Consider the following 21,794-nt stretch of genomic DNA (forward strand, 5'->3'; position numbering starts at 1 on the left):
TCAGCAGACACGTACACATACGCAGACACCCCCCTCAGTACAAATCCGGATGCTTTTTCATTTATGTTTCCCAGTGTTTTATCAGTGTCAGTGTGTTTCAGAGCCTTGGCCTCCCATTTTCACTCAAGTAGATATGCACAAGTGTAAAATATTCTGTCTTTCTAACCTGAAAAATGGCAAAATGTCTTATGGCAGACCTAACACCTGTCACATCAGCAGCTTTTGTGGTTGTTTTTCTGAAACTTTGTTATTACAGTCAGTGAACTTCCCTACTGAACAGAGGAGGACATGTAAGTCCAGGTTAGTATACTTACAGTAGCAGCTAACAAGAAGATACTTTGCTTTCAGATATAGTGATGTTAAATTCATTTGTTTTATTCACATGGGAACTGCCTTCAATGCCATTTTAGAGCTGCTCAAGCCAATATTCAGGCTTCGTTTGTCTTGGCCTTTGCTAAGAGCACTATGAACCTCCAGGCAGAACAAAGTAAGCAATGTTGGGGTTTATTTTCCCTTGCTCTCTTTTCCCTCCTTCAGTTCTCCCATATCCACTGACAATAGAAATGGTTTCACTTCTCCAAGGAAGCCCATAATGTAGCAAGAAGGAAAATCCATAACAAAAGAGCATATGTATCTGCCTGCACATGTGTAAATTCTCCAGGGAGAAAGCATTCACAGGTCTCACTCCTGAATTACTCTCATTATAATAACCCATTTGGTGTCAAAGTGTGACAGATTATAAGCGCTTAAGGCTAGTCCCAGCTCAAGACAGATTTAAATAAAGTACTTCTGGTTATTGTGCAGGTCAGTGTGTTTAAATAACAACCCCCCAAATCATACTTTGACATTTAAAAGAGAGAGAAAATATTGTCATGCTGCAGACCTGGCACAGATAAGCACAGGGCAATTTGGTCAGTACACTGTGATTTGTGAGTGCAGCCTAACACAGTCATTTTCACAGTTTGTAATCAAGTAGCCAACTTAGCAGTGTGTCAGCATTAAAAGAAAAAATGTTCCTTTTAAAATGTTTACACAAATTACTCCCCTGAGGTGCTGCACTGCATTTGCTGCAAAACTGATGTAGGTTAAAGATTTGGAGCAGAAATGGCAAACTTGTGGGCCTTTTTTTTTTTTTTCACCAGCCAATTGCTCAGGTGGCCAGGTCACAGTAACAGGATAATTTTTCAGGTCCAGCACTTAGGGCAGCATAACTGGGAAGAATCCCTACATTAGGTGCACGCTGTATCAAGTGTCAGGAAGCACAGTGCCCAAGTGCCTAACACCTGATAGGAGTTTGTGACTGCCAGGATTTGTGCAGTGTGACTCAATGCCATCTCTTCCCTGCTTGGGCTGTGTGCCCCATCCCTGTTCTTGTCCTTGTAGCACTGCTCCTTCAGCATCACCCCGTTGTGCCACATTTGGACCGGGACTCCCCCAGCATTTGGCCAAGGTGCCCACCTCAGAGCCTGGCCCTACCTCGGGCAGCGTGCACAAGCTGATGGAAGGCATGTGTCTGGTAGTACTCTGCTTTGCAAACTTCCCTTTGAATCCCTTCCTTCCTTCAGGCATATCTGGCTAAAGGGCTCCACTTGTGCTTGAGGAACCATAACCTGTGTTTACCATGGCAGTAGCAGCATTCTGTGTGTTTCTCCCTGCATCTCTCTTTCAACTGCCTTCTTCTGCGCACTCCTCATCCTCCTTGCCTTAAAAATCTTTGGCACCTAGTGAGGATGCTTCCAACCTTTTTCCCTTCTTATTTTCCTTCTACTGTTTCCTTCATTTCCATTTTCTATGCCCCAAAATTCTCCTCACCTCCATCACTTCTAGACTCTTCACCTCTGAAACTTCTGTTCCCTATACATTTCCATGTTGGAATTGCCTGTCATGCTTAGGCTGCCACAGGGCTCATTACAGAAGCTGGATCATTTTTCTGACTGTACGAAGGGCTTTGCTTTAATGATGTAGATTGAGAGAAAAGCACAAGGCATCAGATGCCTCTTAGGAAATTCACAGAATGTTTTAGAACTTGATCTCTCTGTACGCAGGAACAACCTGAGCTTTGTCACGTTTCCATATGAAGACTTGTGTCTTCATTTCTTGTCTTGTTGAGAAGCATAATCCATTTCTGGCATTGTCCATAGCTAAACCACATACACATCTGAACTCAACTTTGTAGTGAATTCATATTTTTTCAATAAGAAGAAAGAGGCAAAATGACAGTATAAGTCTTGCATCAGGTGACAAAACTGAGGAGGTACTAAATCACTTATCAAGAAGTATGAAGCACAAGGGCTGTAGAATGACTTCTGTGTAGCAGTTGGAGACAACACATAAACTAATTGAGGATTTCAGGTCCAATTAAAGGAAGGCATTTTAGTACAAGAGACTGCTCAGCAGCTGTGATCACTCATGTGCTCCTATGTATTGTCAGTGCTGTTCTTTCTAACAATTTCTTTGTTGTGCTTTTTAATGATGACCAGATCTCCCATGTCAACTCCTCTTTTTAAATACACAGACTTCTGCATTAGCTCAGAAGACACAATTAGATCTGTTGCTACTTGTTTTGCAGAGAAAAGAGATTAAGTGCAGATTAAGCTTTGGGTAGATTGGAAATGAAGGAAAACAAAAGATCAGAAGAACTTCTTAAAAGGGAATGGTTTGAATTTGAGCAGTTGTATTTTGGACCCAGTATTACACCAGACTGTCAACAGCACAGCTAACAAGCTAAGATCATAGAATCATTCAAGCTGGAAAGGAACCTCAGGAAGTCCAACCTTCTTCTCATCAGGCTCATCATAGAGCTTAGAGTGTTACTGTGTTGTGTCTTCAAAATCTCCAAATGCAGAGATTGCCCACTCCCTTTGGGCCACCAAATCTAGTCTCTCACTATTTTCACTGGGAAAATTGTTTCCTTGCACTCAGTCTGAACTTAATGTGTTTCCACTCTTGCCCAGTGTGGCTTGTCCCCCGACTATGCCCACTGTGAAAAGGCCACTTTTATCTTCTTGCTGACCTCCTTTTAGGTGCTATGGGGCTGCTGTAAGTTCCTCTCCAGAGCTGTCTCTGCCCCAGGCTGAATGAGGCCTCATCCTTCAGCCCTTCCAGGGTGAGTGCTCAAGCCCATGCCATGTAAGGGGTTCTCTGCTCACTCTAGTTTATCATCATCTTTTCTTTTCTGGGGATCCAAAACTGAACATGATACTCTGGATGGAGTCTAGTGGGTGCTGAGGAAGGAGGGAATGATCAGTTTCTTCCATCTCCCGACTCTGCACCTTGTCACTCAGCCCAGGATGTTGTTGGCTGTCTTTGCTCCCAGGGCAGCCTGCTGGCTTATGCCCAGCTCCGTCTGCCAAGATGCCCAGGGACTTTCCAGCAAAGCTGCTCCCTCTAGTCAAGTCCCAGCTGGCACCACTGCAGGGAGCTCATCCTTCCCAGGTGCAGGACTTGTCTCTGTTGCACTTGTCCCTGTTGACTTTTACAAGGTTCCTGTCAGCACATTCCTCCAACTTGACCAAGTCCCCTGAGGTGGCAGCCCTTTGCTCAAGCATAACAACTGTCTCTGGCATTATGTATTGCTAAATTGTCAACTGAGTAAATAAACCATAGAAAGAAAGCAGATTCCTCCCACTTTAAATCTCTTACAATTGCTGAACTCTTGAAGATCTACTTGTAGCAGTAGAGCAGAAAAAAAATTTGTAGGCTTAGGTATTGCATTTAAATTGCATTATCCCAAATTTGTGTTGGCCTGGCTGCTTTTTCTTCTACATGGGAGAAAAATACATTATCTGGGATCAAGGTATTGCAAGAGCAGATACTCTAGTTCATACACAATGCAGGGTTTCTCTGACCAATACATTTTCTAACATGTTGCCTGCATGCAAAAATGTCAGATGCTGAGATTTCCTTCATTCCCTTGGAGGGTAACTGTATCTCACCATGAAGACATCTTTTCATTATACTAAACTTAAATGTATCTTTCCTTAATTTCCTCCTATTATTCCTAATGGCACCATCCCTGAGCATCCCAGCTCTTGGTGTTTATGTGGCAAATACTGCAAAATTGTATACTCCACTGGGTTTGTACTGCTATAAAATTCATAGCCGGCCAGTTGAATTTTTGCCATTAGATGTCACTACGTGTACAGCAGACTGTTTTTAAAGGCTTGATTTTTATTTAGCATCAAGGAAAAATGGAGGAGGGAATTGGGAGATGTAGGAGAGAGTCCAGTGCTGTAGTATGTTGGATATGCCTTAACTAAAAGCAGCACAGAAGGAAACATAAGATTTTTGACTTAACTCCAACAACCAACAGATGATGCTGTGACCTTAAGCATATATAAATATGTTTAGCAGCTGCTGTGTAACATATTTATAAGTGTTTAGTGACCTGGAGGTTAATCAAAATGAGTTTGGTGATCTCAGCTCAGTTCTTAATGGACTCCACTTCATATTATAGCACTGATGCAGCACAATTTGTCACAGTCGGCAGTCTTTACTCAAAGGAGGCCTACTGTGGAGTGAGAATTAAAGGCTGAAGTAATACCTGATTATTTCTCCCTAAAGAAACTTTCCATTCCAAGCCATCATAGAGCAGAATAATATGTGGAGGAGCTCTGTACTGCTCACTGCACCCAATCTCAGAATAAAACAGCATTTACTCTGACAGGATGTCCTTTCAGTGTTACTGAATTAGCTCACGCGTGCTGCAGTCGGGGCTTTGATAGGGGGCCGGGAAGGGACAAAGTCCTGCCAGGGATGGTGCTGAGTCTTTTCACTTGCTGGGCTCTTTCCAGAGATGAGAGCTGTGTTGGTTCCAAGTGCAACATTACATAGGAGGATAAAAGGGAAAGGTGAAATTTCAGAATTAGGTTCTGCCATTCAGGTTCTTCTGGGTGCAGAAGCAATTTTTTTAGACTTCAGTTGTTTTCTTGCTGTCCTGGCCAAAGCCAATATATTCTTTTTATTTAATTTCCACTCTCCATCTAAACTGGAAAGAGTTTCCTACTTCTTGATTTAAAGCTGTTGTACAGCAGTATGCTTGCATGAGCTGCAATTGAGATTGATGTCCATAGTGGGTAACATGAAATAGGTTGTACCTCAATTTGAGACAATGAACAGCCCCACAGCTTACAAGGTAGACATGCTACAGGAAGTAATACTGCTGAAATATTAGTAGGTAAGGACCAATTTTACCTTACCTGCAAGGTGTGTGTCTCCTGTGTATTTTTAAAGTAAAAGAAGGACATTAAAGAGATAGATACCTGTAGAGACTTGCCTTTTCCAGGATCCTAGCCTTACTCCATAAAAGAACCTCTCAAAATCCATTACTTCATTTTTAAAGTATGAAATTACACTTGCACATTTTTTTCATCTTCACTAGTAATTTTACCAGTACAGAAAGGATCTTGCTTATCCAGCATGGAAAGCATTTTTCAGCTAACTGCATTTGCTGAAATATAGCAATTTTCAGCTAAAAGGGGGGGGGGGGGGGGGGCTGGATGTTTAAGATACAGTATTTACATAAGAAAAGCTTGATTGTGTGACTGAAATAATTTAAAGTTGTTGCCAAATGGTTCTGCTCTTCTCTTTTCCCTTTGTAATTTTCCCTTGGAGCATTGCACCACTGTGCATTTTAAATCTTTTCCCTCCACTTCTCGTTGCAAGCTTCATCTGGGAAATGACATTGTATGGCAGTTATCTCCTTCATATCAAAAGAAAGCCTCTGCCTCTTTGCAAGAGTGAAGAAAAGTTTGTCTTCAGAGAGCAAAGGACAAAACTGACTTGGAAAAAGATGCTTTATTTAGATAACACGTTCTCTTTTCCTTTGAAGAAATTCAGAATGTGTCAAGAAAAATTAGGCCAAATAGTGCTTTAATGGTCTTCCTCCTGTACTTCCTAAAAAAGAAATCTGTTTCTACCAATTGTGTTAAGAATCTGCCATGAGTTTGAAGAATACAAGAAGCCATTGAAGTTACCCAGGGTTCTTGATTTAGGGTTTTTCTGTATTTTTTTATTTCAATACTTTATAATAATTAAAAGTAGAATTTCTACCAAAACTCTCATCTTGCTACCTGGACGTTCAGCTTTCCCTTCCTGTAGGATGAAATTAAGTGCTTCATTTTTTGTAAGGGAATAAAAGTTGACAGATACTAAAGCTGTGTTAAAGGGTGGTTGCTTTCTTGTTTCTTTTATTTGCAAAAGCAGCAGAAATGTACAGGGGACACACTGAAGAAAGTGGTCTGAGTTTTGTATTTTCCTATGTATTTTCCTATGAATATACAAGTAAGTATTTTTTCCATGTGCTTTTATTCATATGTATGATTTTATATGTATAAGTGTTACTTATATACATATGATAATACATGCAGTCTTCAACTATACTAAGAAAAGGTAGGTAATTGTTTTATGTATTGAAAGAATAAAAGGTTGTTTTCGTAGTTGAATCATGCATTACATTGGGTTATCATGCTTACTTGGATTGGATTGGAAAATTCGATTATTTTCTTCCTTGTGCCTCAGTTTGTCTATAGAATTTAACAAATCAGGTACCAAGCATACTTAGATACTTCTTAGAACTTAAAAGTAGATAAGTTTTAGACTTTCCAAATACTTGGTCTGAACATGTGGAGAATTATGCAAGAGCTTCATTTAAGGCAGTTTTTGTGACAAATTTAAGTCTCAATTATGAAAGCATTATACAAGTATGGAATTAAATTTCAAAAGCAGAATAGTTCTGCTGAGGTTTCTTGTTTCAAAGGAGTGGAATATGTATGGAGTTTTTTGAAAGAGTGGACATAGATGACACATACAGATGAACATTGTTCAACACAATAACAGATGCAGGAATCAGAAACTGAGCCTATGGTACCCATTTTTCTTCTGGTTATTTCATTGTTTATTTAACTCTGGCTAAAGGTGAGGATTGCTATTACATGGTCAAAATAGTAAGAATGATGATGCACTGGATATTTTTTTATGCAAATGCTAGGTTCTAATTTTGATTCCTAATCACATTATTGTCTACTCATAGGGTATATAATGTGAACTCTATTTTTCTTCTGATTGATAGTGACATAGGAAGACTCAGTATACCTCTCTTGAAATTAGTCTTCAGACCAATTCTATTTCACATATATGATAATTAGCTCAAGACTAACTCAAAGCTCCTCACATAGGTAAAATTAACTAATTGCCTGCTTTCTCCTTAAAAACAATAGGTGATGTGCTCTGTGACAAACCACAGCACCTTCAGCAATGAGATCTGTAATGAGATATTGTATGTGTGCTTTCCTCTCCTAGGCAAGGCAATTTTCCTGCCATGAATCAGAGCGGCATTATGGGATCCAGCTCCCCCTACACTCAGCCGATGAACAACAGCTCTGGTCTGATGAACCCACAGGCTCCTCCTTACAGCATGGCACCCAACATGGTGAACAGCTCAACAGGTAATGGTGAGTAACCTTCCAGCAGTGACCTTCCTCCATAAACCTGCTTAACTCTATCAGCCCCAGGCTGGTGGCAGAGGAACATCCTTCTTCATTTGATTCACCCCTTTTGGGTAGTTTGGAGTGATTTGAAATTAGGCTAAGTTACTCACTTTTTTTTTTGTACAGTAACTGATACATGTTTCATTAAGTCCTTCTGCACAGCACGTAGATGAGTACAGCGTTTTGTACAGTTCCAGCATCACTCGGACTCAGCTTGACGTAGGTGTTGCCTAGCAAGTATATGTATATTTGTGTGTATGTGTCTGCAAAAAAGAGAAGGAGAACAGCTTCTTGTTTTAAGAGGTTGCTTTTGTTTTTCAGCATTTTACTTGCTAAGGTTGCAATTTCAGACATTTAATGTGGTAGTCATTTAAAAAAGGATATGTGCACTTGCTCTAACTTGAAGATGCTGTAAGTTGAACACTTAACATAATTACTTTGTTTGGAAAAAATAGGCCATGTTTACTGTTTCCAAAGTTTATACAGGGTTTCTTCATTTACTTAAGTATCAGTATATAAAATCTTATCATTACTTTCTTTTGCAAAAAAAATTTTTATCATAGCTTTCTTTTGCCAAAAAAAAAAAGGTGTATTCAATGTAGCTCCTGGATTTATCCTTCATTTCATGACTTGAGTTCAGAATTGCTTGTAGCTTTGTATGTGACTCTGAAGACAGGTAAATACAGTTCTGCACAAACGTGCTTCATGGTCTATATTCAGCTTGAATTCCTAACAATTATCCCCCTTCAAGATAATACTTCAGCAAAGATCAATTCTTTGATTGGGCTGTGTTTGGATGGAGTTTCAATGACCCTGAAGCAGATCCTCCCAAGTACTTATTCCAGTCATGGAGTTTCTGTGCATGCTTTACTGATTACATTATCCCTTTCAGAAGTGTTTGGGGTTTTGAAGTTTTTTCTGAAAGCTGAATAGGTTGTGCTAAGGTAATATGATGTTGTTTCATAGTTGTTTTTGTTTCTACTTTTGTTTGTTTCTTAAGAAATGCCTTACTACCTAAGTTGTGTCTTACCAAGAACTAGGATTTTCACATGTTTTTCTCTACCCCTCTTAGCCTGTATGATTCTCTTTCATCCTTTGCATCTTCCCTGTCTTTTCTCCCTGCCGATTCTATATGTTCTGGCTTCTTTGGAAGAAAATGGCGACAGTGAGATGCTAGTGTCTAGTGTGTCCAGAGAGTTTCTTTCCTCTACACAGGAGCTGCTGAGACACTGAATAGTGTCTTGTATTTCAAGAACATTTTGGTAGCATTTTAGTTAGCAGAAAAAAGGAAGCTGCTAATCAGTAAGATTTTTAAAATAGAGAGAGAGAAATTAAGTAACAAAAAAAGAAAAAAAAGGGCTTTTTCCAGTGCTGGCCTGGAAGCTATTGGCTAGCCCAGACTGCACACTGCACCATCTGGATGAAGAGGGACAAGCTATTGAAAAGAGCATTAGATAATAGCTTGCTTTTTCCCCACCAGAGCTGTCCCAGGTAATATTATGTTTTGTTTGTGTAGTTATGTGTTTTGTCTGGCTTGCTGAAATAAAATTACTTCTGAGCATTGAAACTGTGCTATAAATTCTGTTTTGCTATTAGCAGAAGTAATTTTTCCACCCTTTTCCGTTGGCCCCCAGAGCTGCAAAAATAACCAACAGCAAACAGATGGCAGAGTGCCCTGCCTAAGAAGATTTATGTATTCCTAAGGAATAACCAGTTTAAAGGAAGATTCACAGAGGTTTTTTTGTTCAGATAATTCAGCCATTCGTTATTTCATACAGTGGAAATCTGTTCAATGCAAGACCATTTATCCTAGCAGTCTTTTGTATGGGGTAGTCATACTCTTTTTATTGTGTTATGCATTCTGAAATATTGGATTTTTAATAATTTAAACATTTATCAGGGGTTTTTCTGCCAGTGCATTTGTGAGGTTTTCTTTTGTTCCAGCTTTATTAATTCAGAGATTATCCAATGGAAAGTAAGTATGAGATGAACTAGAGGAGTTCAGTGCACCTCTTTCAGTCTGTGTGAGAGCAGACACGCATCTAGAATTGCTTTACAGGCCTCCAAGAGACACTGTTGGGGAGGAGATGGGGAGATGGACACACACAACACCAAAAAGAGAAAATTAGATGTGAATACATTGCTGAGTGCACATGCTGTGGGAATGCTTAATTTTCTCCTATCCAGACTCATGCTTCTGTTTGGGTCCAAAAAATGGAAGCTTAGGACAAGTGTAAATACAGTACTTTTAATGATAGTTCCTTGAGCTGGAGGTGCACTTCAGGGTCAGTTCTGGCCCTAAATTTGATGAGGTGGAGAACCTACAGGTGATACCCATTTAGGGGCTTGAAAACAGGACTTTTTGTGGCTGGAAGAGCAATTCAGCTATGTGGCTCCTTAGCTCCCCCTTCCTCCCTTCCCCATTAGCGTAAAATCCAACATCTGTCAGATAAACCAGGGTTCAGTCAACGTGGGGCACCAAAACCAAGTGCAGCTAAGTGATTGCTGTTGGAGTGAAGGCCTTGGTTAACTTGCTCACCCACACTGAGCATCAACAACTGTGGTTTCAGTTAGGGGTCAGTGAAAACCTAAAGTGAGCAATAGGAAGTTAGTTTCTTCATTGTCTGAGTTTTGAAGGGTGCAGTTTTGTTGCCTGTTGTGAGGAAGGCAGGTTTATTTCAATAAAATTTCATTTCAATAAAATGCACTTTTAGGTTTTACTATAAAGTAGAAGATTGCTGATAACTGATGCAATTGTTTTCATGTGGTGTTGGAGCTTCAGTACAGCTGTGTCTAACACTGGTTTTGTCACCCATTTTCAGTAGTGTTTATAACTCCTCATTACCAGTTGATCCTTTTGTCTTTGGGTTTTTTTAATTAATGTCACAATTGAAAGGAAAATCATGCTGTAGTTATGCATCCTGATACTTCAACAGTGACTGTGGATCAAACAGCAGATCACCAGCTTCTGCTGATGCAGAGTGGTTTAGGAACACAGAAATTACAAGATCAAAGAAGACAGATTCTTCTAATAGAGTATTCCATCCATAACAATAACAAAAGCTTCAGGAAAAAGGTGTCAGAATCCCTTCACAATTATGGAACAAGCTGACATTCAGAAAAATTGTATAACTGCTGCTGTCCTTTTATTGTATGATTTCACATTACCCGTAAATATTTTATACTTCTTCCCCCTATTTTTCGAATTCCAGAATGCTTACTTTCCCCCTATCTGAACTCATCCTTCTTCTTGGGTCAAAAAAAATGGAAGCTTAAGACTTAATTTTCAAATTCCAGCTTTAAAAATGCATATAATAAACAGGAAATTTGTAACACCCAATATAGCTCATGCTGTGAGCTTTGTTAATTCTAGTGAAAATTATCTTTCAGAATAAGCAATATGAAGTCTGTATCTCACCGGTTTCTATATTGTTCTTGCATAGAAACTGGCATTCACAGTCTCTGCTACCTCTGGAGATGAACAAACTAATAAAAAGGCATTCATCTCCTAACTGTTCAAGTATACTGAAACCGAAACCTTTCTTTTTCTGGGTATTATTATTCCAAATTAACTTTTAACATCATAATACTTTACATAAAATGTGGAATTCTAGGAAAAATTATTTGCACAAAAAGAATTAAAGGGACACTCTTTAAAATAATACTAAAAATCATACATATGCTATATATTTGACTTGGTATTTATTTGGATGAACCTCTAACAGGAAAAAGAATATTTATGCAGGTGACATATTTTTTAGAAACTGTATTTGGTTTTTTCTGTTTTGCAGCTTGGTTGCATTTTTCTGAAAAATAGATACTTCAATTTATTTCAGGGTTTTGTTTTTTTCCTCTAATGCATATATTTGTAGGAGCTATTAATGCACATTTAGATAAACTTTCTGAGGTTGTCAGTAGGTGGTAACAGCTGAAGTGTCCCATCACCTACACTCCAAAGAAGTGATGCCCATGATCCTGTAAACCAAGCCAGTACCTTGGATAGGAGATGCCCACATCCCAAACTGCTTGTACTTGTCATTCCTTGGACAACACTTGTCAGCAGAAAGGCAATGTGGCACTGAGATCCCTGGTGGCTCAATCATCCTTTTCAGATTAGGTCCCCAACCACCTTGGGCTGCACATGTCCACAAAGCTGGAGGATCATTCATGGCAGGACACTGGGCAGAGCTGTTGTCCCTCTTCTGTGTTTTCAGTGGGCATCAAAGCAGTGGGGATCCTCTCATCAGCTCCACAGCCACTAATTCACTGCTTTTCTCTTCTCTCTTTTTTGCAGAGGGACAGTGCAAGGGTTGGAAGGGAGAGAGGAATGTGTTACAGAGGAGGGAGTATTCTGTTCTGTAGAGCATGATTTGTTATCACACCAGCAATAAAGAGAAAAACAATGTTTGTATATTGCTGCTTCTACAGTATTTCATCATCTTCTGGGACTGGTAGCGCGCAGCCTTTAGCAAAAAAGAATTCTTTGCTTCAGTTTTACTCATGTCAATATCTGCCTTTGAGTACATTAAATTCAGTGTGGAATAGTTAATTCAAGACCTTGACCTATACTTGCTTTTTGAAATCATTCTAGCTCTTAAATTCTTATAATAAGCCAGAGGCTAGTACTTGAAACCTATTCACAGTACGCCACAACACTTCTTAAGTCAAGATTTCCCTGTTATCCTCCCCTCTACAATGTTTTCTCCTTTGGTCTTCACTTCACAGGCAGAATTATTAGTACCTGTGTAGAAAAAGACTGTGTCTTATTTTAGCAGTTTCGTGACAATAACAGTATTTCACTGCTCAGAAAGGGTCAAAACAATGTTCTCGCTGTACCGCTTAGCTAAAAAAAGTGAAAGAATGTCTTCTCGCAAATCGCTGGAGAGCATGTTTGCAAGAAGTTACGAAACAGCATTTCAACAGCAGATAGAAAAATAGCTGTGGAAACATCTTGGGTAAAAGCTATAGGGAAAATAGACAGCCTTGCAGTTTGCCAATAAAATGCTTGCAGTTCTTCTCTTATAGGTAGAAAGAAAGAAATGATGAACTAAATAATTTAGAACAAAAAGTGAAACAGAATTTGGGTAGCCTTTTTTTATTTTTGCCATAATTGTCTCCAATTCCTGATAGTTACATTTGCATATGCCAACAAGAAATAGTCAAAAGCCAAAATGAACCTGTATTTTTACATTTCTAAGCATGACTAAGAGAGTCAGAATGTGTATTACAATCTGCAGACTGGAGTTACTAGCCCTTTATATGAGGTGTTAACTTAAACCCTTCTGGAAGAGAGATTTCATAAGGGAGTTCTGATGGAACTTTCCTGTTCCTGGAAACAGGACTACCAGAAGTGAACACAATTTTTAAATTCTTTGTCATAGCAGTATGATGTGCCAACTAGATAAAAGTGAGATATCAGCAGAGGATTTAGCTGTGCAGAATTCTGGTGAAGAAGTGTGATTATTAACTTTGCTTTGTTTGACCTCTCTAAAATTGCTTTATAGGGGAAGGGTCAGCTTTGCTTGCTTTGAAACTAAAACCCAAGACTTCTTTTTTAGCACTTTCACAGCATGAAATGTGTTAACTGTTAAAATGGATTTTGTATAACAGTTCTTCATCCCAGTTTGAAACCCACTGTGGCATATATCTGACCATTTTGTACTTTTTTTTTTTAAATCTCTGAAAGAAAAATAACTATTTTTTTAATTGTGAATTCAAAACTAGAACGTGTTAGGCTGCCATCCTTCACTTGAGAATGGTCACAAGCTGCCCCAGCTCCTCAAGCAGAATGTAAGGGCAAAATGCATACAAATCAAATGCTTAGTGGATGCTGACTTCCCAGTAGCATGTTGACTGGCTGTTTTGTTGAGATTTCACACACATACATAAAAATAACAGCATTTTTAGCTGATCCCAATAGATTTTTCTCTGCAGCTGCATCACTTGTAAAAGGCTTTTTGTTCCAATTCTTGAAGTCTGAAGTATTGCAAGTATTTTTTTTTTTTAAATCTCAATTATGATTTATATGTTGTGATGACTTTAAGGGCTTGATTGGGCTACAAATGTGCTTTGAAAAAACAAGAAAATGTGCCCATGAAAAACACCGGCAGTTCAAAGCTGAATATTGAGCATACAGTTGTAAACTCACATGGCACATGGCTGGGTAGGTTTTTTTGGCAGAGCCAGAGTCTCAACCTGCAGTGATGCTAAAGATATTAGCAAATTAGCACTGCAAAGCTTGCCAGCGTATTCGCTAGAGTCCTGCTCATGCTCTCACTGCTGTAATTAAAACTAATTATTTTCTAAAACATAGTAATACATGAATATGTGCAATAATCATTTTGTAGTGGGCAATCTGTGAAGTATTTTTAAAGCTTCTTTTCCCCCTCGTATCTTTGGCTCGCTGTGTGGTGTGCCTGCTGCCTGGTGCAAGCCAGCACTGTCATTTTGCAAGAGCCACGCTACTCTGGTAAAGACAATGATCCTTTACTGAGTCTTACATTTTTACATTTGGGATATATTTTTTTTATTTCTTATTGTCTTTTAGGTTATTCTGTATGGGTTTTTTTTTACCTCATATCCTTTGAAAGAAGGGTATAAGGGGGATTAAAAAGAGAGAAAGGGAAAGTAATCCAGTCTTCCACAAATGTTGTGCACATGGTTTTCAGCAGGCGAAGAATTGCCTGGTGTCTTGCTGCTGTTTTCTGGTCATTTGCGTTGATTCAGTGTCATGGCACCTCCTAGCATCTACTCTGCCCAATATTTTCTGTCTATTTGTCTGAATGTTTCTTCATGTATCTTTCTAGAAATCCAGGAACCCAGCAGCTCTGCAGCAGTAATACTATACTTGGCATTTGAATCTTCAAAAAAAAAAAAACCCTTAAACTCCTTTCACCCCTGGGAAGCAGCTCTATGCCATTATCAGAGAAAGACATTTGTGTGTTCGTTATAGTCCCACCTCGTTTTGGCAGGAGGAAGAAGCTGAGTGCTGGTTCTCCAACAGAGCACAGTTTACAGCTTGTAATTCTGTAGTTAAGGCTCACAGTGGCTGAGCCATTCATATTGAAGTCAGTAGGGGCAGGAATTATCTGCTGGACACCAATCTTAATACAGATGTAATTGGAAAATGCAAGTTTTTCCTTGGATTCAACATGGCAAGCAGAACATGCATTGTTTTCATTTACATTTGTCTATTGCTAAAGGGAGAGTGCAGTAATTAAAATAGACTTGTAGTGTTAAAATGTTGTGGACAAACACGGAGATTGTTGAAGAGCACCAGCAGCATGAAGAATGAATTCTACTCTGTTAAGTGGTGGTTGTTGCATGGTGCTTGTATTCTTTTCTTGTTTGTTCTCCTTTGTTTCCTCAATTCAACTGAAGAGGTTTCCAGGTTTCCGGATGCTAGAATAGCAGGACAGAGGTGGGAAAACCTCTCCTTCATGTGGCACCACAACCGTGCAGCAGGAAGCGTGTTTTTGCCTACAAAGCCAAACACAGTCATGCTTAACTGTTTCTCCTGTTTTCGATTAGCACCTATGGGTCTTGCAGATATGATGACACCTGGTGAGTCCAAACTTCCCCTTCCTCTCAAAGCAGATGGCAAAGAAGAAGGAGCCCCCCAACCCGAGAGCAAGTCAAAGGTATTTACCATCTTCCGCACGTGGTGTTGGTTCCGCCCGCAGAAGTCTGCTGTGTTGTCCTTCATCTCCTTGTTTTGTCCTGCCCACTTCTGTTCTTTCCTGCATGCCTTTCCATTCATGTGCAATCTCTTTGTTTCTTTGTTTCTTTTTTTTTTCTTTTTTTTCTTTTTTTTTTTTTTCTTCATTGTGTGGATCTGAAAGTTACTAGTTCTTACGGCATTTTAACTTGCGGGGGCAAAGCATCCCAAGCCAAAAGTTGCGTGGGTATTTGGCTGTGCCAGGTGGGTGGGAAAGAAGGGTCTTGCCTGGTTTCAATCCTTGCAGCCATTTTTCTTTGCCTTCAGTTAAAGCTTCCTGTTTTGGCCGCAGCAGCAACATACTTTAATATTTTGCTTTCATACCTTATTTGATTAAATAAGGTGAACAGCTTGTTTTTGTTTCTTTCTTTCATAATGGGAAACCCATGCTTAGCATTTCATGTGCGCTTGAAGTAAGCATGGTGGCTTAGTGACTTTAGCCAAGCATCCAGCAAACTTTCCAAATTATACTAATTAACAATGTTGTTTTAATACCTTTTATATATATATATAAATATATTTATATATGTGTGTGTTTTCTGTATGTGTCTCTCTGTTTATATATATTTTATATATAAAAGTTGGTCAGTCTGTTAAACTGGATGTATTTTTTTTTGTTTTTAATAAAGTTTGCCCTGCCTTTGTCATATTTTTTTTTTTGTATTCCTCTACCACAGGATAGCTACAGCTCTCAGGGTATTTCTCAGCCCCCAACCCCAGGCAACCTGCCAGTCCCTTCCCCAATGTCCCCAAGCTCTGCTAGCATCTCCTCATTTCATGGAGATGAAAGTGATAGCATTAGCAGCCCAGGCTGGCCAAAGACTCCATCAAGCCCTGTAAGTGGCTCTGGTTATTTTGGTTTTTGTTTATTTTTTGTAATTAATTATATTTTAATGCTTGCTTGTTTGTTTTGTAAATTCCTTTTCTTTATTATTTATCCACTAAACAGTTTTCTTTCTTTATAACACTGGGTACAAATTCTGCTCTCGGACACATGACTGTAAGTTCCACTGCCTGGCTTCAGTGGGGCCTGAGCATGCTTATCCAAGGGCACAATTTGTCCCAACAGTACTTTGAAATAAGAAAGAGTAAAATTGTGTGCATCATGTGAGTGTGCTGTCTGGTAAAACAGCAGTTGTTGTGAAGAAAACATCCTTCCTGTAATGCATCAGCTTCCAAGCATGCCAACTGTGTTGTTAAGAACAATTCCATTTCTGTTCCTGGGCCCAAACTCCTTCACATAACTGACTTCACTCTGGTTGCTGCACTCGTCTTTACTAGGATTATTTAGGGGGGGAAAAAAAAAACAAAACAAAATGAGAAATCTTCTCCCCTACTGAAACAAATACCCATCAAAAGTCAAATTATAGACTCAGCACCACAAAAAAGTTGCCATTTATATTTTTGAAACATTTTTAATTTTGAATTGTGTATTTGGAAATACAGCCATTAGACTGTCAAGGCACAGTCTAAACCAAAATTGTTTCTAATTTTGCTTCATTTGGTTATTTTGAAATAACCCAGACGTTGAGCTGAAAAAAGACCCTGATGCATGTACATTTTTAGAAAACTATTTTATAGATGAGTAATGTTTAATCATTCTCATACAGGTTGTAAAGAAAAACCTGAGAGAGATGTGTGGAGCTAAAATCAGATTCCATCATATATCTTTTTATCTATATATATGCACACATCTAGAAAATCTGTATGCACATATAGAAAAGAGAGTGCAGATGTAAGACGATCTTTGGGGAGCAAATGTCCATCTGGTCATTTTTGCTTTGTTTTTTTTTTTTTTTTTATAATTAGGAATATATATGTTGTTTCTCTTCTTTTTATCAAAAGTGGAAATGATCGCAATTTCTCTGTAGAAAAATAATGTAACATTCTTGTGCAGAATATAAAGGGGGTTTTCCCCAGTGTTAAAGTGCACTTAAGTTAGCAATAATTCCTTGGTAACAGTTTTTTCAAAGTGGTATGTTAAAGAGTATGTCTCAGGCAAGCAGAGGAAGGCCAGTCAGAGGGGAAGAGATCTAACTATCCAAAACCCAGACATTTACAGAATCCCCTGAGCAAGGGGGCAGCATGGCATGAAATGTACCACTTAAATCTTTGGATTTTGATTTGACAGCAACTTTGAGTCTCAGAAGGCAGCTGATGTTAATTGTTCCCACAAGGTCTCATCTTTTTCTTACAAGCATTTGTGAAAGGGTGACACCAAAAATTCTGTTAGTTTTCTTTGTAGTAATGTTTGGGGTATTACTTGTTCGGGCAGTTTTCTGGAGGAAAGCAAGAGGGTTATTGCAATGCATTCCTGAGCTCATTGCATAAACTGCATAGCAAATCCTGGAGTCATTGCGAACATAGGCAGAAATTTTTTTGTGTAAATAAAGTATAGATTATTGACAGAGTATAACATTGGAAAAAATAAATGAGGAAAGTTTGTGCTTTCAATTTCTTCTGAATGTCCTTCTCTCCAAAAGCTTCAGTTAGACATGGATAAATACAGTGCTTTGGAATGATAGAAAAATAAGTGCTGCAAATGAGCTGATCCCTTTTTACCTATGAAGGCCAGTGGATTGGATAACTTCATCGACTTCAACAGCAGCCTGACATAGACTGGAACGATTGATTGCAGGCATTTCGTTACACTTGAAAACAGCCTGAATTGGTTCATTAAATCCCAAAGCCGCTTCATGTGCTACAACTTCTCCATTCCAGTAGAGGATAAAAGCAGGGGGGAATGGTCTCTGATTCACTTCAAGGTACCCCTGCTAAGTGGATCCTCTCTTTCAGCTGTTTCGTGTGGAAGGGAGGCATGAGAAAATGGGGAGAAAGAAATGTTGAACATTAGGTTTTGAGGCCTCTTTGGGTATGCCAGGAAAAGGACACTTCTTCTATGCCAGTTTTGCATATAAGTGCATCCCTGATAGTGGTGAGATAGTTCTAAAATTCTCTAAAAGAGACATTTCAAGTGTGGGTGTAAATTATGCAAGGTCACTGCCGCATGAGTAGGTTAGGAAAACCCCGTAAAATGCTTTTCACTGTCCATAGGTACCTATGAGCATGACAGTGAATACACCTGGACAGTACTACACCTCCATGGTGCTAGCCAGGAGGGGTCTCCAGAGTCCTTCAGGAGAAAATCTTGACAAAGGAATGTGTCCTGCACAAGCCTCTGCCAGGGATTGGACTTGGGCAGTTTTACCTGCCTGTGTGTGCATGCTCTGTCCTGTAGTAAAAGAGGTCTGTGTAACACACGTAATATTGGCAAATTCTTCATTAAAGTCAGGGAAGGGAAGAGTAGATAACTGTATAAATATAGATCCTTAAAGATATGTACAGAAGCAGCTACCCACTGCCTTTCATGTGAAAATAACTCCTACAGAAATTTGTGTTGCTCTGAAGAATTCTGCAGACTCATCATACAAGGGTCCGCATATTATACAGTTTCAATAGTGGGTAGGTGTATTGAAAACAAAGTATGGGTTTCGACAGGTTTAGTATGGGAATTGGATTTAGTATCCACATACTTTGATGGAGTTTTTTAATCACCATTTAAACACTGCCAGTATATCATGTGGAAGAGTGCTGGGGATTGCAGGCAGAGTAAATAACTAAATCACTAAAGATACGTGCCACAGGCTTGCACTAGCATTCTTCTGTCACCAGAATTATCAACATACTTAACCGAAGGTCACGATCTGTGTTCTACCAGCAGTGCCTGGGATGTGCTCATTTTAGTTTAAAATGGGATCTTTCTCTTTTAAACCCTTGTTTTATAAGGGTTACTATTTAATATTTATAGGTAAATTTAGGCTTCCAGCTGAACCTGCCCGTGTGAAACTGAAGTTTGTTTGTGTGTAGACTAGCTTGCACACATCTGTCATCTTTAGCCATTTACATTTATAAAAATAGAGAAGAGAAAAGGATCTTTCCTCTTGAGGAATTGCATTCTTCCCTCCAGTGCATTCTTCTAAAGTTAACATTTCATTTTAGAAGAAAATTGCACCCATTTTACAAAGCATGACAACCTGAAAGCTCACACAGTAAGAAACACTTCTTACCTTCTGTAAGCTGTGAAAAGTTTTCAGATTATACTGTCATTTTAGAGCTTGCTGCCACACTGCTGAAAAGCAGCATCATTTGAGATGTATAGTAGAAAAATGCAGAAAGAAAAATTCTTAACTGTTTCCCTTCTGCTCTGAATCTGATTTGAAAAAGTGAATCTTAACATATAAAAATGAAACTCCAAAACTGGTAAGTCTGAACTTTCCTGAACGTGGTTCACCATAAAAGTGAGATAGAAACTATTTTGTTGCCTCATGTTAGACTATAGGCACATAGAAAATTTGCTTGGTAAAAGCTAGAATTTTCCACCTTCATTTTTGTAGAGTTCTGGGGCATTTTAACTGTCAGATTAAAGCTGATGCTGGTCAGCAGTAGAGTAACTCCGTAGTTACTGCAAAAGGTAGTGGGGTAGTTCCAGTTCATTCAGCTGTTCAAGCCTGTGATCATGTATCTGGCACTCACCACAACATCAAATGATGTAACATGACTTCCCTACTTTCCCCTTTCCACCCACACAAAAAACCTTCCCAAACTTTGACAAAGTGTATTTGTTGCTAAGAGTTAAACTGATTTTCTTGAACACTCAGATACATAGCAAGTCATACTTTTCAGTAAATTGGTTGCTATTACAGAATCAGTTTGTGCTTTCTTTGCATAATTTGCAGGATTCCTGTCAATATACTTCCTGCCAGCCACTTAGTATTAATAAAACAAATTTAGCCCTGACTCTCACTTCAGTAGGAGTTGTAACGCAACTAAGTCTGGCTGAAGTAAATTCAGGCATGCACCTCATTTCTAAAAAAGGTAATCATATCTCCCTGTAGGAAGGATTGCTGTGAAGAAGTTACAGTGTCAGCAAGGCAGAAATCTTTAAAGGAGGCTGTTTATTTAATTAAAATGAATATCCATTCACTAGAAAGAACAGCAATGGCTCATGGAACTGCTAGGTCACCCCCCTTGGCTTCATGTTTCTTCTCTCCTGACTCTCTTCCAGTTTTGCCAAGTTGCCGCTGATAGCTGGAAGGAGATAGAGTCTGTCATATTTTCCAGGCTTACATGCAAGATGAATGGTGGCAATGCTCTTGATGATTGGCAGTGGGGTTCTATTCTGCTGTATCCCTCTTTTATGGTGTTGAGTTCCAGGCCTCACCATTATGTGGGGACAAGGCCAAAGTTAGTGGTTCTGTAGCATCTGTGAGGTACAATGAGGATCTTTTTAGAGGTGTTCAATTAGGAGTGAGTTTCTGTTTACTTGACAATAGTCTGTCTTCAGTTCAATGTAAGGAAAAGGCAAAGGAGGGAAGGAGTGATTGACTAGATGAGTTTTAAGAAGTGTCTACTGCAATCAACAACAAAGTTTAGGCTTTCACTATACAGACATAAAGGATATGTTTCCTTTCACATATTTGGCTCCTTTCCCAAAGCTTTATGTCAGTCTTTCTCCCTTGTGTTTAATTCTAAACCACTCCCATCTTCTACTACTGAGCAAATCAGTTCACGCTCTGCAAGTAGGAGGGTCTTCCTGCTGTAGCAGCAGCCCCTCTCTGCTGTCAGAGCTGAGGCAGCTTGGGTAGGGTCTGTGACAGGGTCTGTCCACACATGGCACAGAGCCCAGCTCACAGGGTTACATTGCACAGAAAAGATGGGGTGAGAATGTATAGCTTGTGTCGCAGCCTCAGTGCTTTCTGCTCTCAAAAAAAAAAAAAAAGAAAAGAATCAAACTTAACATGAGCTTTCAGTAGCTGTAACACCCAAAGAGCAATAGGAAAGCAGGTTCACTCCCACCTTTTTGTCGCAGAGATGGAATTCTGCTCTTGCCACCTCTTCTTTTCCTGGTGGTGTCTCAGCTCTGATTGCTATCCATCCTTGGTTTTCCCCAGGTCATAATACGCATTCCCTTTGCAAGGTAGGACAGCTGAGACGGGTATCATCTGTACTCCGTCAAGGGAGGAGAGTAGTTGCTACTTACAAGCCTCATTGGATCAGGCAGCTAATTGGCACTTCACAAAGAATATTACCACCAATCTCCTAGTACTGTAGGTGCTCTTGTTCATCTTGCTTTCTGGCCACAGTGGTGTGAAGTGGTAATAAAGCATAACCATTTGTGACTCTGAAGAGAAGACTACTTCTCCATGTACTAGTTTGCCATGATTCACACTTCAAGCTATTTTTGTGCAATTCCTGCTCTGGAGGATCACTTTCAGGTTTTCTAGCTCATCTTTGAGGGCAAAGAGGAGAGGATTGGTTTGGTTTTAGGATTTTCTGAACTTCTGTGGGAAAACCTTGTTTCTAATTTTACCAGAATAGTTGCTTGCAAAGCACTTTAAGATAAGTGGATGAGAAACACTCTGTGAGAGCTACCTCTTCTTAAGATGACATGAGGCAACATCAGAAACTTGCCTTCTGGGATCCAAAGTTCAGATCAATGAAAGAAATATGAAAATGGGGAGTTTGGGCCCTTTATTTATAAAGCTGACTTTTCTGTATATGGACAGAATGTACTGTTTGTGCCTGAACTA

At 39.3% G+C, this 21,794-nt stretch overlaps 1 protein-coding gene across 4 annotated transcripts in view; it reads left to right on the forward strand.

Annotated features, from left to right (window-relative positions):
- ARID1B (AT-rich interaction domain 1B) overlaps window positions 1-21,794 on the forward strand; it is a 326,155-nt gene that overhangs the window by 276,924 nt on the left and 27,437 nt on the right. For 2 of the 4 annotated variants that reach the window (XM_058834007.1, XM_058834009.1), the window contains 3 exons: window positions 7,300-7,445; window positions 15,018-15,127; window positions 15,882-16,040. In XM_058834007.1, coding sequence (XP_058689990.1) covers window positions 7,300-7,445; window positions 15,018-15,127; window positions 15,882-16,040 — 415 coding nt within the window. Of the gene's footprint in view, window positions 1-7,299; window positions 7,452-15,017; window positions 15,128-15,881; window positions 16,041-21,794 lie in introns of all 4 variants that reach the window. The other 2 variants (XM_058834006.1, XM_058834008.1) reach the window with 1 other exon arrangement.

Source organism: Poecile atricapillus, chromosome 3 (assembly GCF_030490865.1).
Source record: "Poecile atricapillus isolate bPoeAtr1 chromosome 3, bPoeAtr1.hap1, whole genome shotgun sequence".
Classification (NCBI taxonomy): Eukaryota; Metazoa; Chordata; class Aves; order Passeriformes; family Paridae; genus Poecile; species Poecile atricapillus.